Source organism: Solanum pennellii, chromosome 12, assembly GCF_001406875.1.
Source record: "Solanum pennellii chromosome 12, SPENNV200".
NCBI classification, from domain to species: domain Eukaryota; kingdom Viridiplantae; phylum Streptophyta; class Magnoliopsida; order Solanales; family Solanaceae; genus Solanum; species Solanum pennellii.
Genome location: NC_028648.1, coordinates 22060835 through 22076083, shown reverse-complemented (window position 1 = coordinate 22076083; position 15249 = coordinate 22060835). Strand labels below are relative to the sequence as shown.

Genomic DNA, 15249 nt, shown 5'->3' with positions numbered 1-15249 from the left:
AAGAAAGAACACAAAATTAAGAAATTTAACAATTAATCAATTTGAAATTTCAGCTGTAACGGAAAGCGTGACGGACCGTCGTAGCCATGACGGTCCGTCCTGCATGTTCGTCATGAAGATCAGAGAAGTAGCTGAAGAAACTTGCAAGTATGGGACGACAGAATCCACGACGGCCCGTCATGACCACGACAGATGACCACGACGGCCCGTCATGACCACGACGGCCCGTCATAACCACGACGGATGACCACGACGGCGCGTCATGACCACGACGGCCCGTCATGACCACGACGGTCCATGCTCCATGATAGTACTGTTGTTATGTACTCATATTTTTTTTATAATGGTAAAAACATTTTCACCAGAACATAAATCTATCATTTAGTATCACAGTTCATGGGTATTACAAATAATAACATGATAATTGTTCAAGGAAAGATCAAGTATTACAGTTCCAAAAACTTTTGGGACATAGAATTCACTAGAGGAAATCACTCAAGTATCACAGTAACAAGGTACTTTATGTAGAATGGTTCAAATATAAGTAGATTTTCATAGATAAGGTTATTCTCAACGTCCTATCTAGATTTAGCAGAAGTAGTATTTCATTTGATATAAGATACAGAGGATGAACGAAACAAATGATAATGGTGTTACCTTTCTCAAGATGTGATCTCGAAGGAGATAAAGCTTTCACTTTGTGCACTTTTACTTGATGAAGTAAACTTGATAGCTACATCAGAAAGACACATCCTTCACTAACTGCATCAACAAGAGGAGTTAGTAACTAATAAACCCTATTTAAACAAAATCATTTTAATGTGATGAAGTTTCTATGAGAATATAAAAGAACAACTCAATCTGGGAATGATTCAACGACAATATGATAGAACAACCTCTTCACTAAGGAGGGAGGAAAACTAGCGGCACCGACGATCGAGGTGGATTTCGAGAAATGCAATTGTTGTGTATTGACGGAGGAATGTACTCTGGCTTACATAGAGACGATCCGCGAGCGGTATCAAGGAAAATGGATATGCGGACTGTGTGCGGAAGCAGTGAAGGATGAGATGATGCGATGTGAGAGGTTGATTAACGCGGAAGAAGCCTTAACTCGTCATCTCAATTTCTGTAAGAAGTTCAGTTCGTCCACTCCTCTTCCAGATCCGACCATTCACTTGATCGCTGCAATGAGGCAGCTTCTGAGAAGGAGCTTGGAATCTCCTAAATCGCTCAGGTCGATGCCCTGTAGTACGACGAGGAACTACATATGGAGACCGTGTTCTTCAATTTGGGGAAAAGAGTTTTAATGTTTTATTAATAATTTTTACAAATAGAAATGGGAGGGAGAGTTAAAAATGTTTTGAGGGAATATAATATTTTAGTGAAAATTTTAAGGCCACACTTATAATGTGTTGTATTTTCAATTGTAAAAATAAAACACTTTAGAAGTGTGGCCATATATATAAATAGGTGTTGTCAATTATATCATATTTAACAACACTAATAAAGTGTAGTTTATCTCATTAAAGAGTACACTTTAGAAGTGTTGCTAAAATTAATGTAGCTAAAAGTCAAAATCATTGGCTACACTTTAAAAGTGTTCCCAAAAGAATTTTAGGCAACACTTTATAAGCGTTCTCAAGATTTAGTGTTGCCGTAGACCTAAAATGGTGTAGTGGATGATTCCATGCCATGCACGACATCGTCCGATCACGTGTGCTTCCCAAGGTCCATGACAGCATTCCATGCTCGACATAGTACGATCGCGTGTTATGTCCATAAGCGATGATGGCATGCCACGCCCGAAAAATTCTGATTGTGTATGCTCTCCAAGAAGAATGATAACATGCCACGCCCGACATCATCTGATCGTGTATACTTTCCAAGGGCGATGAAGGCATGCCAGGCCAAACGTCATCTGACTGTGTGTGCTGCCCAAGGGCGATGATGGCATGCCACGTCCAACGTCGTCCTATCGTGAATACTTTCCAAGGGCGATGATGGCATGCCACCCCAAACGTCATCTGACCGTCTGTGCTGCCCTAGGGCGATAATGGCATGCAACGCCTAACGTAGTCAAACCGTTATGTTGTCCAAGGGCGAAGATGGCATGCCACGCCCTACGTCGTTCGACCGTGTAAGCTATCCATGAGTGATGATGGCATGCCATTCCCGGGGTCATCTGATCGTGTGTGTTGCCCAAGGGTGATGATGGCATGTCACAACCAACGTCGTCCGACCGTGTGTGCTTCACAAAGGAGATAATGGCATGCCACGCCGGACGTCATCCGATCCTGTGTGCTCCCCAAGGGCCATGCAGGCATGCCACGCCCTACGTAGTCCGATCGTGTGTGTTGTCCAAGGGAGATGATAACATGTGATATCCTATGTCGTTCGATCGTGTATGTTTTCCAAGGGCGATGATAGCATGCCACACCCGCCATTGTCCGACCGTGTGTGCTTCCCAAGGCTATGATGACATGCCATTCCCCACGTAGTCCGATCGTGTTTGTTGTCCTAGAACGATGATGCCATTCCACGCTCTTTGTTGTACGGCTGTGTGTGCATCCCGAGGACCATGCTGGCATGCCACGCCTAACGTCATCTGACCATGTTTGCTGTCTAAGAGGGATAATGGCATGCCACGTCCGATGTCGTTCATCAGTATCTTTTGTCCAAAGCCGATGATGGCATGCCACGTCTGAAGTTGTCCGACCGTTTTGCTAACCAAAGGCAATATGGCATGCCAAGCCCGATGTAGTAAGACCGTGTCTGCCTCCCAACGGCAATGATGACATCAAATACCCGACGTCATGTGAAATTGTGTACTGCACAAGGGCGATGATAATATGCCACGCCCGACGTCATCCATCTGTGTGTGCAGTCCAATGTATATGACGGCATGCCACATCGACATCGTCTGACCGTGTGAGCTTTCAAAAGGCCATACGGGCATGCCAGGCTTGACGTAGTCCAACCCAGTAAGCTGCCCAAGAGTGACGATAACATGTCATGACTAACATCATTCGTCTGTATGTGTAGTCCAAGGGAGTGTAAGGCATGAAACGCTCGACGTCGTCCGACCGTGTGTGTTGTCAAAGGGCGATGATGGAATGCCATGCCTGACATCATTTGATCATGTGTGCTGACAAAGGACATGCAGGCATGCCACTACCGATGTCTTCCAACCGCATGTGCAGGCCAAGGGCGATGATTGCATGCCACGCACGACCTAGTCCGATCGTGTGTGCTCTACAAGGGCGATGATTGCATGCCACGCACGAACTAGTCCAATCGTGTGTGCTTTCCAAGGGCGATGATGGCATTCCACATTGACGTCATCCAACCGTGTGCTGCCCAAGGGCCATGCGGGCATGCCATAACCGACGTAGTCCGACAATATGTTTTGTCCAAGGGAAATGATTATATGCCACGCCGACATCTTCGGAGCGTGTAAGTTTTCCAGGTGCGATTATGACATGGCACACCCAACGCCGTCTGACAGTGTGTGCTATCCAAGGAAAATGATGGCATGCCACGCCCGACATCATCCGACCCTATGTATGCTATCGAAGGGCGATGATGGCATTCCACATTGACGTCATCCAACCGTGTGCTGCCCAAGGGCCATGCGGGCATGCCATACCCGACGTAGTCCGACAATATGTTTTGTCCAAGGGTAATGATTATATGCCACGCCGACATCTTCGGAGCGTGTAAGTTTTCCAGGTGCGATTATGACATGGCACACCCAACGCCGTCTGACAGTGTGTGCTATCCAAGGAAAATGATGGCATGCCACGCCCGACATCGTCCGACCCTATGTATGCTATCGAAGGGCGATGATGGCATTCCACATTGACGTCATCCAACCGTGTGCTGCCCAAGGGCCATGCGGGCATGCCATACCCGACGTAGTCCGACAATATGTTTTGTCCAAGGGTAATGATTATATGCCACGCCGACATCTTCGGAGCGTGTAAGTTTTCCAGGTGCGATTATGACATGGCACACCCAACGCCGTCTGACAGTGTGTGCTATCCAAGGAAAATGATGGCATGCCACGCCCGACATCGTCCGACCCTATGTATGCTATCGAAGGGCGATGATGGCATTCCACATTGACGTCATCCAACCGTGTGCTGCCCAAGGGCCATGCGGGCATGCCATACCCGACGTAGTCCGACAATATGTTTTGTCCAAGGGTAATGATTATATGCCACGCCGACATCTTCGGAGCGTGTAAGTTTTCCAGGTGCGATTATGACATGGCACACCCAACGCCGTCTGACAGTGTGTGCTATCCAAGGAAAATGATGGCATGCCACGCCCGACATCGTCCGACCCTATGTATGCTATCGAAGGGCGATGATGGCATTCCACATTGACGTCATCCAACCGTGTGCTGCCCAAGGGCCATGCGGGCATGCCATACCCGACGTAGTCCGACAATATGTTTTGTCCAAGGGTAATGATTATATGCCACGCCGACATCTTCGGAGCGTGTAAGTTTTCCAGGTGCGATTATGACATGGCACACCCAACGCCGTCTGACAGTGTGTGCTATCCAAGGAAAATGATGGCATGCCACGCCCGACATCGTCCGACCCTATGTATGCTATCGAAGGGCGATGATGGCATTCCACATTGACGTCATCCAACCGTGTGCTGCCCAAGGGCCATGCGGGCATGCCATACCCGACGTAGTCCGACAATATGTTTTGTCCAAGGGTAATGATTATATGCCACGCCGACATCTTCGGAGCGTGTAAGTTTTCCAGGTGCGATTATGACATGGCACACCCAACGCCGTCTGACAGTGTGTGCTATCCAAGGAAAATGATGGCATGCCACGCCCGACATCGTCCGACCCTATGTATGCTATCGAAGGGCGATGATGGCATTCCACATTGACGTCATCCAACCGTGTGCTGCCCAAGGGCCATGCGGGCATGCCATACCCGACGTAGTCCGACAATATGTTTTGTCCAAGGGTAATGATTATATGCCACGCCGACATCTTCGGAGCGTGTAAGTTTTCCAGGTGCGATTATGACATGGCACACCCAACGCCGTCTGACAGTGTGTGCTATCCAAGGAAAATGATGGCATGCCACGCCCGACATCGTCCGACCCTATGTATGCTATCGAAGGGCGATGATGGCATTCCACATTGACGTCATCCAACCGTGTGCTGCCCAAGGGCCATGCGGGCATGCCATACCCGACGTAGTCCGACAATATGTTTTGTCCAAGGGTAATGATTATATGCCACGCCGACATCTTCGGAGCGTGTAAGTTTTCCAGGTGCGATTATGACATGGCACACCCAACGCCGTCTGACAGTGTGTGCTATCCAAGGAAAATGATGGCATGCCACGCCCGACATCATCCGACCCTATGTATGCTATCGAAGGGCGATGATGGCATGCCACACACGACATCGTCCGACCGTGAGTTCATTCCAATGACGATGATGGAATGCCACGCCCGATGTCGTCCGAAAGTGTATCCTGTCAAAGGGCGATGATTGCATGCCACACTTGAAATCGTCTGATCTTGTGTGCTGCCCAAGGGCTATAAAGAGATGCTATGCCCGACGTAGTTTGAATGTGTGTGATGTCCAAGAGCGATGATGGCATGCCAAGCCCGACGTCATCTAATTGTGTATGCTCTCCAAGTGCGATGATAACATGCCACGCCTGACGTTGTCCGATCGTGTATACTTTCCAAGGGCGATAATGGCATGCCACGTCAAACGTCATCTGACCGTGTGTGCTGCCCAAGGGCGATAATGGCATGCCACATCCAACGTCGTCCTATCGTGTATACTTTCCAAGGGCGATGATGGCATGCCACACCAAACGTCATCTGACTGTGTGCGCTGCCCAAGGGCGATGATGGCATGCCACGCCCAACGTCGTCCTATCGTGTATACTTTCCAAGGGTGATGATGGCATGACACGCCAGACATCGTCTGAGCGTGTGTGCTGCCCTACGGCGATGATGGCATGTAACGCCTAACGTAGTCCAACCGTGTATGTTGTCCAACGGTGAAGATGGCATGCAACGCCCGACTTCGTCTGATCGTGTATGCTCTCTAAGGGCGATGATAACATGCCACGCCTAATGTCGTTCAACCGTGTGTGCTGTCCAAGGGAGATTATTGCATGACACATTTGATGTCGTTCATCAGTGTGTGTTGTCAAAGGGCGATGATGGCATGACACGCCTGACATAGTCCATTCATGTGTGTTGCCCAAGTGCAATGATGGCATGCCAAGACCGATGTAGTAAGACCGTGTGTGCTGCCCAAGGGAAATGATGGAATCTAATGACCGATTGCGTGTGACAGTGGGTGCTGCACAAGGGCGATGATAATATGCCACGCTCGACGTCATTTGTCTTTTTGTATAGTCCAATGGAGATGATGGCATGCCACATCAACGTCTTCTGACCATGTGTGCTTTCAAATGGCCATACGGGCATGCCACGCTCGACATAGTATGACCGTGTGTGATGCGCAAGAGTGATGATAACATGTAACGCCCGACGTTGTTTGTCTGTGTCTGTAGTTCATGGGCGTGTATGGAATGCAACGCTCGACGTCGTCTGACCGTGTGCTATCCAAGGGCGATGATGGCCTGCCACGTCCGACGTCGTTCCATCGCGTGTTCTGACCAAGGGACATGAGGCCTTGCCACTGCCGATGTCTTTCAACCACATGTGCTGTCCAAGGGCAATGATGTCATGCCACGCAGGACGTAGTCCGATCGTGTGTGCTTTCCAAAGGCTATGATTGCATGCAACGTTCGACGTCGTCCGACCGTGTACTTCCCAAGGGCTATGTGGGCATGCCACACCCGACCTAATCTGACAGTATGTTTTGCCCAAGGGAAATAATAATATGCCACGCTTGACGACAACATACCGTGTATGTTGTCCAAGTGCGATGATGACATGCCACGCCCAACATTGTTCGACCGTGTGTGCTATCCAAGGAAAATGATAGCATGCCACGCCCGACGTCATCCGATCGTGTGTCCATCCCAAAGGCGATGATAGCATGCCACGCCCGATGTAGTCCGATAATATATGTTTATAGGGGCGATGATTCCATGCAACGCACGACATCGTCTGATCATGTGTGCTTCCCAAGGGTCATGATGGCATTCCATGCTCGACGTAGTTTGATCGTGTGTTATGTCCATAAGTGATGATGGAATGCCACGCCCGACATAATATGATCGTGTATGCTCTCCAAGAGCAATGATAACATGCCACGCCCGAGGTCATCCAATCGTGTATACTTTCCAAGGGCGATGATGGCATGCCATGCCAAACGTCATCTGACCGTGTGTGCTTCCCAAGGCCGATGATGGCATGCAACGTCCAACGTCGTCCTATCGTGTATACTTTCCAAGGGCGATGATGGCATGCCACAACAAATGTCATCTGACCGTGTGTGCAGCCCAAGGGCGATGATGGCATGCCACACCCAACATCGTCCTATCGTGTATACTTTCCAAGGGCGATGATGGCATGCCACGCCAGACATCGTCTGACCGTGTGTGCTGCCCTAGGGCGATGATGGCATGCAACGCCTAACGTAGTCCAACCGTGTATGTTGTCCAAGGGCGAAGATGGCATGCCATGCCCGACGTCGTCCGACTGTGTATGCTGTCCAAGAGCGATGATGGCATGCCATTCCCGGCGTCTTCCCATCGTGTGTGTTGCCCAAGGGTGATAATAGCATGTCACAACCGACGTCGTCCGACCGTGTGTGCTGCACAAAGGAGAGAATGGCATGCCACGCCGGACGTCATCCGATCCTGTGTTCTTCCCAAGGGCCATGCAGGCATGCCACGCCCTACGTAGTCCAATCGTGTGTGTTGTCCAAAAGAGATGATAACATGCCATACTCGATGTCGGTCGATCGTGTATGCTTTCCAAGAGCGATGATAGAATGCCACACCTGCCATTGTCCGACCGTGTGTGCTGCCCAAAGGCTATGATGACATGCAATTCCCGACATAGTCCAATATTGTGTGTCGTCCTAGAACGATGATGGCATGCCACGCTCGTTGTTGTCCGACTGTGTGTGCTTCCCGAGGACCATGCTGGCATGCCACGCCTAACGTCGTCTGACCATGTTTGCTGTCCAAGGGTGATAATGGCATGCCACGTCCGATGTCGTTCATCAGTATCTTTTGTCCAAAGGCGATGATGGCATGCCACGCCTGAAGTTGTCCGACCGTTTGTGTTGTCCAAGGGCAATATGGCATGCCATGCCCGACGTAGTAAGACCGTGTGTGCCGCCCAAGGGCAATGATGGCATCAAATAGCCGACGTCATGTGAAATTGTGTGCTGCACAAGGGCGATGATAATATGCCATGCCCGACGTCATCCATTCGTGTGTGCAGTCCAATGTATATGACGGCATGCCACATCGACATCGTCTTACCGTGTGAGCTTTCAAAAGGCCATACGGGCATGCCAGGCTTGACGTAGTCCAACCGTGTAAGCTGCCCAAGAGTGATGACAACATGTCATGCCTAACGTCATTCGTCTGTGTGTGTAGTCCAAGAGAGTGTAAGGCATGAAACGCTCGACGTCGTCCGACCGTGTGTGTTGTCAAAGGGCGTGTTGACAAAGGACATGCAGGCATGCCACACCCGACGTAATCCGACAGTATGTTATGTCCAAGGGCAATGATAATATGCCACGCCTGACGCCAACATATTGTGTATGTTGTCCAAGTGCGATGATGGCATGCCATGCCCAACATTGTTCGACCGTGTGTGCTATCCAAGGAAAATGATAGCATGCCACGCCCTACGTCATCCGATCGTGTGTTCATTCCAAAGGCGATTATAGCATGCCACGCCCGATGTCGTCCGATAATATATGTTTCTAAGGGCGATGATTCCATGCCACGAACGACATCGTCCGATCACGTGTGCTTCCCAAGGGTCATGATGGCATTCCATGCTCGACGCAGTTCGATCGTGTGTTATGTCCATAAGCGATGATGGCATGCCACGCCCGACATAATCATATCGTGTATGCTCTCCAAGAGAAATGATAACACGCCACCCCCGACGTCATCCGATCATGTATACTTTCCAAGGGCGATAATGGCATGCCACGCCAAATGTCATCTGACCGTGTGTGCTGCCCAATGGCGATGATGGCATGCCACGTCCAACGTCGTCCTATCGTGTATACTTTCCAAGGGCGATGATGGCATGCCACACCAAACGTTATCTGACCGTGTATGCTGCCCAAGTGCGATGATGGCATGCCACGCCCAACATCGTCCTATCGTGTATACATTCCAAGGGCGATGATGGCATGCCACGCAAGACATCGTCTGACCGTGTGTACTGCCCTAGGGCGATGATGGCATGCAACGCCTAACGTATTCCGACAATGTATGCTGTCCAAGGGCGAAGATGGCATGCCACGCCCGACGTCATCCGACTGTGTATGCTGTCCAAGAGCGATGATGGAATGCCATTCCGGGCGTCATCCGATCATGTGTGTTGCCCAAGGGTGATGATGGCATGTCACAACCGACGTTGTCCGACCGTGTGTGCTGCACAAAGGATATAATGGCATGCCACGCCAGACGTCATCCAATCGTATGTGTTGCCCAATAGCCATGCAGGCATGCCACGCGCTACGTAGTTCGATCGTCTGTTTTGTCCAAGGGAGATGATAACATGCCATACCCAATGTCGTTCGATCGTGTATGCTTTCCAAGGGCGATAATAGAATGCCACGCCCGCCATTGTATGACTGTGTGTGCTGCCCAAAGGCTATGATGACATGCCATTCCCGACGTGTCCGATCGTGTGTGTTGTCCTAGAACGATGGTTGCATGCCACGCTCGTTGTTGTCCGACTGTATGTGCTTCCCGAGGACCATGCTGGCTAGCCACGCCTAACGTCGTCTGGCCATGTTTGCTGTCCAAGGGAGATAATGGCATGCCACGTCCGATGTCGTTCGTCAGTATCTTTTGTCCAAAGGCGATGATGGAATGCCACGGCTGAAGTTGTGTGACCGTTTGTGTTTTCCAAGGGCAATATTGCATGCCAAGCCCGACGTAGTAAGACCGTGTGTGCCGCCCAAGGGCAATGATGGCATCAAATGCCCGACGTCATGTGAAATTGTGTGCTGCACAAGGGCGATGATAATATGCCACGCCCGACGTCATCCATTCGTGTGTACAATCCAATGTATATGACGGCATGCCACATCGACATCGTCTGACCGTGTGAGCTTTCAAATGGCCATACGGGCGTGGAAGGCTTGACGTAGTCCAACTGTGTAAGCTGCCCAAGAGTGATGATACCATGTCATGCCTAACGTCATTCGTCTGTGTGTGTAGTCCAAGGGAGTGTAAGGCATGAAACGCTCGACGTCGTCCGACCGTGTGTGTTGTCAAAGGGCGATGATGACATGCCACGCCTGACGTCATTTGATCGTGTGTGCTGACAAATGACATGCAGGCAGGCCACTACCGATGTCTTCCAACCGCATGTGCAGTCCAAGGACGATGATGGCATGCCATGCACGACCTAGTCCGATCATGTGTGCTCTCCAATGGCGATAATGGCATGCCACGCATGAACTAGTCCGATTGTGTGTACTGTCCAAGGGCGATGATGGCATGCAACGCTCGACGTCGTCCAACCGTGTGCTGCCCAAGGGCCATTTGGGCATGCCATAACCGACGTAGTCCGACAGTATGTTTTGTCCAAGGGCAATGATTATATGCCACGCCGACGTCGCCGGACCGTGTATGTCTCCATGTGCGATTATGGCATGGCACGCCCAACGCCGTCTGGCAGTGTGTTCTATCCAAGGAAAATTATGACATGCCAAGCCCGACATCATCCGACCCTATGTATGCTATATAAGGGCGATGATGGTATGCCACACCCGACATCGTCTGACCGTGAGTTCATTCCAATGGTGATGTGGCATGCCACGCCCGATGTCGTCCGACAGTGTATCCTGTCAAAGCGCGATGATTGCATGCCACACATGACATAGCCTGACCTTGTGTGCTGCCCTAGGTCTATAATGGGATTCTATGCCCGACGTAGTCCGAATGTGTGTGATGTCCAAGAGCGATGATGGCATGCCAAGCCTGACGTCGTCTAATTGTGTATGCTCTCCAAGTGCGTTGATAACATGCCACGCCAGACATTGTCCGATCGCGTATACTTTCCAAAGGCGATGATGGCATGCCACGCCAAACGTCATCTGACCGTGTGTGCTGCCCAAGGACAATGATGGCATGCCACATCCAACTTCGTCCTATCGTGTATACTTTCCAAGGATGATGATGGCATGCCACACCAAACATCATCTGATCGTATGCGCTGCCCAAGGGCGATGATGGCATGCCACGCCCAACGTCGTTTTATCGTGTATACTTTCCAAGGGCGATGATGGCATGCCATGCTAGACGTCATCTGACCGTGTGTGCTGCCCTACGGCGATGATGGCATGCAACGCCTAATGTAGTCCGACCGTGTATGCTGTCCAAGGGTTAAGATGGCATGCCACGCCCGACGTCGTCTTATCGTGTATGCTCTCTAAGGGCGATGATAACATGCCACGCCTAACGTCGTCCAACCGTGTGTGCTGTCCAAGGGAGATGATGGCATGACACATCTGATGTCGTTCATCAGTTTGTGTTGTCAAAGGGCGATGATGGCATGACACGCTTGACATAGTCCATTCATGTGTGCTGCCCAAGTGCAATGATGGCATGCAAGGACCGATGTAGTCAGCTGTTTGTGCTGCCCAAGGGAAATGATGGCATCTATTGACCGATTGCGTGTGACAGTGGGTGCTGCACAAGGGTGATGATAATATTCCACGTTCGACGTCATTCATTTTTTTGTATAGTCCAATGGAGATGATGGCATGGCAGATCAACGTCTTCTGACCATGTGCGCTTTCAAATGGCAATACGGGCATGCCACGCTCGACGTAGTATGACCGTGTGTGATGCGCAAGAGTGATGATAACATGTCACGCTTGACGTCGTTTTTGTGTGTGTGTAGTCCAAGGGCGTGTATGGAATGCAACGCTCGACGTCGTGTGACCGTGTGTTGTCCAAGGGCGATGATGGCATGCCACGTCCGACGTCGTTCGATCGCGTGTGCTGACCAAGGGACATGCAGGCATGCCACTGCCGATGTCTTTCAACAGCATGTGCTGTCCAAGGGCAATGATGTCATGCCACGCACGACGTAGTCCGATCGTGTGTACTGTCCAAGGGCTATGATGGCATGCACCGTTCGACGTCGTCTGACCGTGTACTTCCCAAGGGCTATGTGGGCATGCCATACCCGACGTAATCCGACAGTATGTTTTGTCCAAGGGCAATGATAATATGCCACGCCTGACGCCAAAATTGCGTGTATGTTGTCCAAGTGCGATGATGGCATGCCATGCCCAAAATTGTTCGACCGTGTGTGCTATCCAAGGAAAATGATATCATTCCACGCCCGACGTCATCCGATCGTGTGTTCATTCCAAAGGCGATGATAGCATGCCACGCCCGATGTCGTCCGATAATATATGTTTCTAAGGGCGATGATTCCATTCCACGCACGACATCGTCCGATCACGTGTGCTTCCCAAGGTTATGATGGCATTCCATGCTTGACGTAGTTCGATCGTGTGTTATGTCCATCAATGATGATGGCATGCCACGCCCGACATAATCAGATCGTGTATGCTCTCCAAGAGCAATGATAACATGCCACGCCCGTCGTCACCCGATCGTGTATACTTTCCAAGGGCGATGATGGCATGCCATGCCAAACGTCATCTGACCGTGTGTGCTGCCCAAGGGCGATAATGGCATGCCACGTCCAACGTCGTCCTATCGTGTATACTTTCCAAGGGCTATGATGGCCTGCCACAGCAAACGTCATCTGACCGTGTGTGCTGCCCAAGGGCGATGATGGCATGCCATGCCCAACATCGTCCTATCGTGTATACTTTCCAAGGGCTATGATGGCCTGCCACAGCAAACGTCATCTGACCGTGTGCGCTGCCCAAGGGCGATAATGGCATGCCACGTCCAACGTCGCCCTATCGTGTATACTTTCCAAGGGCTATGATGGCCTGCCACAGCAAACGTCATCTGACCGTGTGCGCTGCCCAAGGGCGATAATGGCATGCCACGTCCAACGTCGCCCTATCGTGTATACTTTCCAAGGGCTATGATGGCCTGCCACAGCAAACGTCATCTGACCGTGTGCGCTGCCCAAGGGCGATAATGGCATGCCACGTCCAACGTCGCCCTATCGTGTATACTTTCCAAGGGCTATGATGGCCTGCCACAGCAAACGTCATCTGACCGTGTGCGCTGCCCAAGGGCGATAATGGCATGCCACGTCCAACGTCGCCCTATCGTGTATACTTTCCAAGGGCTATGATGGCCTGCCACAGCAAACGTCATCTGACCGTGTGCGCTGCCCAAGGGCGATAATGGCATGCCACGTCCAACGTCGCCCTATCGTGTATACTTTCCAAGGGCTATGATGGCCTGCCACAGCAAACGTCATCTGACCGTGTGCGCTGCCCAAGGGCGATAATGGCATGCCACGTCCAACGTCGCCCTATCGTGTATACTTTCCAAGGGCTATGATGGCCTGCCACAGCAAACGTCATCTGACCGTGTGCGCTGCCCAAGGGCGATAATGGCATGCCACGTCCAACGTCGCCCTATCGTGTATACTTTCCAAGGGCTATGATGGCCTGCCACAGCAAACGTCATCTGACCGTGTGCGCTGCCCAAGGGCGATAATGGCATGCCACGTCCAACGTCGCCCTATCGTGTATACTTTCCAAGGGCTATGATGGCCTGCCACAGCAAACGTCATCTGACCGTGTGCGCTGCCCAAGGGCGATAATGGCATGCCACGTCCAACGTCGCCCTATCGTGTATACTTTCCAAGGGCTATGATGGCCTGCCACAGCAAACGTCATCTGACCGTGTGCGCTGCCCAAGGGCGATAATGGCATGCCACGTCCAACGTCGCCCTATCGTGTATACTTTCCAAGGGCTATGATGGCCTGCCACAGCAAACGTCATCTGACCGTGTGCGCTGCCCAAGGGCGATAATGGCATGCCACGTCCAACGTCGCCCTATCGTGTATACTTTCCAAGGGCTATGATGGCCTGCCACAGCAAACGTCATCTGACCGTGTGCGCTGCCCAAGGGCGATAATGGCATGCCACGTCCAACGTCGCCCTATCGTGTATACTTTCCAAGGGCTATGATGGCCTGCCACAGCAAACGTCATCTGACCGTGTGCGCTGCCCAAGGGCGATAATGGCATGCCACGTCCAACGTCGCCCTATCGTGTATACTTTCCAAGGGCTATGATGGCCTGCCACAGCAAACGTCATCTGACCGTGTGCGCTGCCCAAGGGCGATAATGGCATGCCACGTCCAACGTCGCCCTATCGTGTATACTTTCCAAGGGCTATGATGGCCTGCCACAGCAAACGTCATCTGACCGTGTGCGCTGCCCAAGGGCGATAATGGCATGCCACGTCCAACGTCGCCCTATCGTGTATACTTTCCAAGGGCTATGATGGCCTGCCACAGCAAACGTCATCTGACCGTGTGCGCTGCCCAAGGGCGATAATGGCATGCCACGTCCAACGTCGCCCTATCGTGTATACTTTCCAAGGGCTATGATGGCCTGCCACAGCAAACGTCATCTGACCGTGTGCGCTGCCCAAGGGCGATAATGGCATGCCACGTCCAACGTCGCCCTATCGTGTATACTTTCCAAGGGCTATGATGGCCTGCCACAGCAAACGTCATCTGACCGTGTGCGCTGCCCAAGGGCGATGATGGCATGCCATGCCCAACATCGTCCTATCGTGTATACTTTCACAGGGCGATGATGGCATTCCACGCCAGACGTCGTCTGACCGTGTGTGCTGCCCTAGGGCGATGAGGGAATGCAACGCCTAACATAGTCCGACCGTGTATGCTGTCCAAGGGCGAAGATGGCTTGCCACGCCCGACGTCGTCCAACTGTGTATGCTGTCCAAGAGCGATGATGGCATGCCATTCCGGCGTCATCCGATCGTGTGTGTTGCACAAGGGTGATGATGGAATGTCACAACCGACGTCGTCCGACCGTGTTTTACTGCACAAAGGATAATTGCATGCCACGCCGGACGTCATCCGATC

General features: G+C 51.3%; 1 protein-coding gene across 1 annotated transcript in view; it reads left to right on the top strand.

Moving 5' to 3' along the window:
* Positions 1-1310, top strand: part of LOC107006150 — a 15280-nt gene extending 13970 nt beyond the window's left edge. The window contains exon 2 of the mRNA XM_027913767.1: positions 891-1310. Coding sequence (XP_027769568.1) covers positions 891-1310 — 420 coding nt within the window. The remainder of the gene's footprint in view (positions 1-890) is intronic.
* The last annotated feature ends 13939 nt before the right edge of the window (positions 1311-15249 follow it).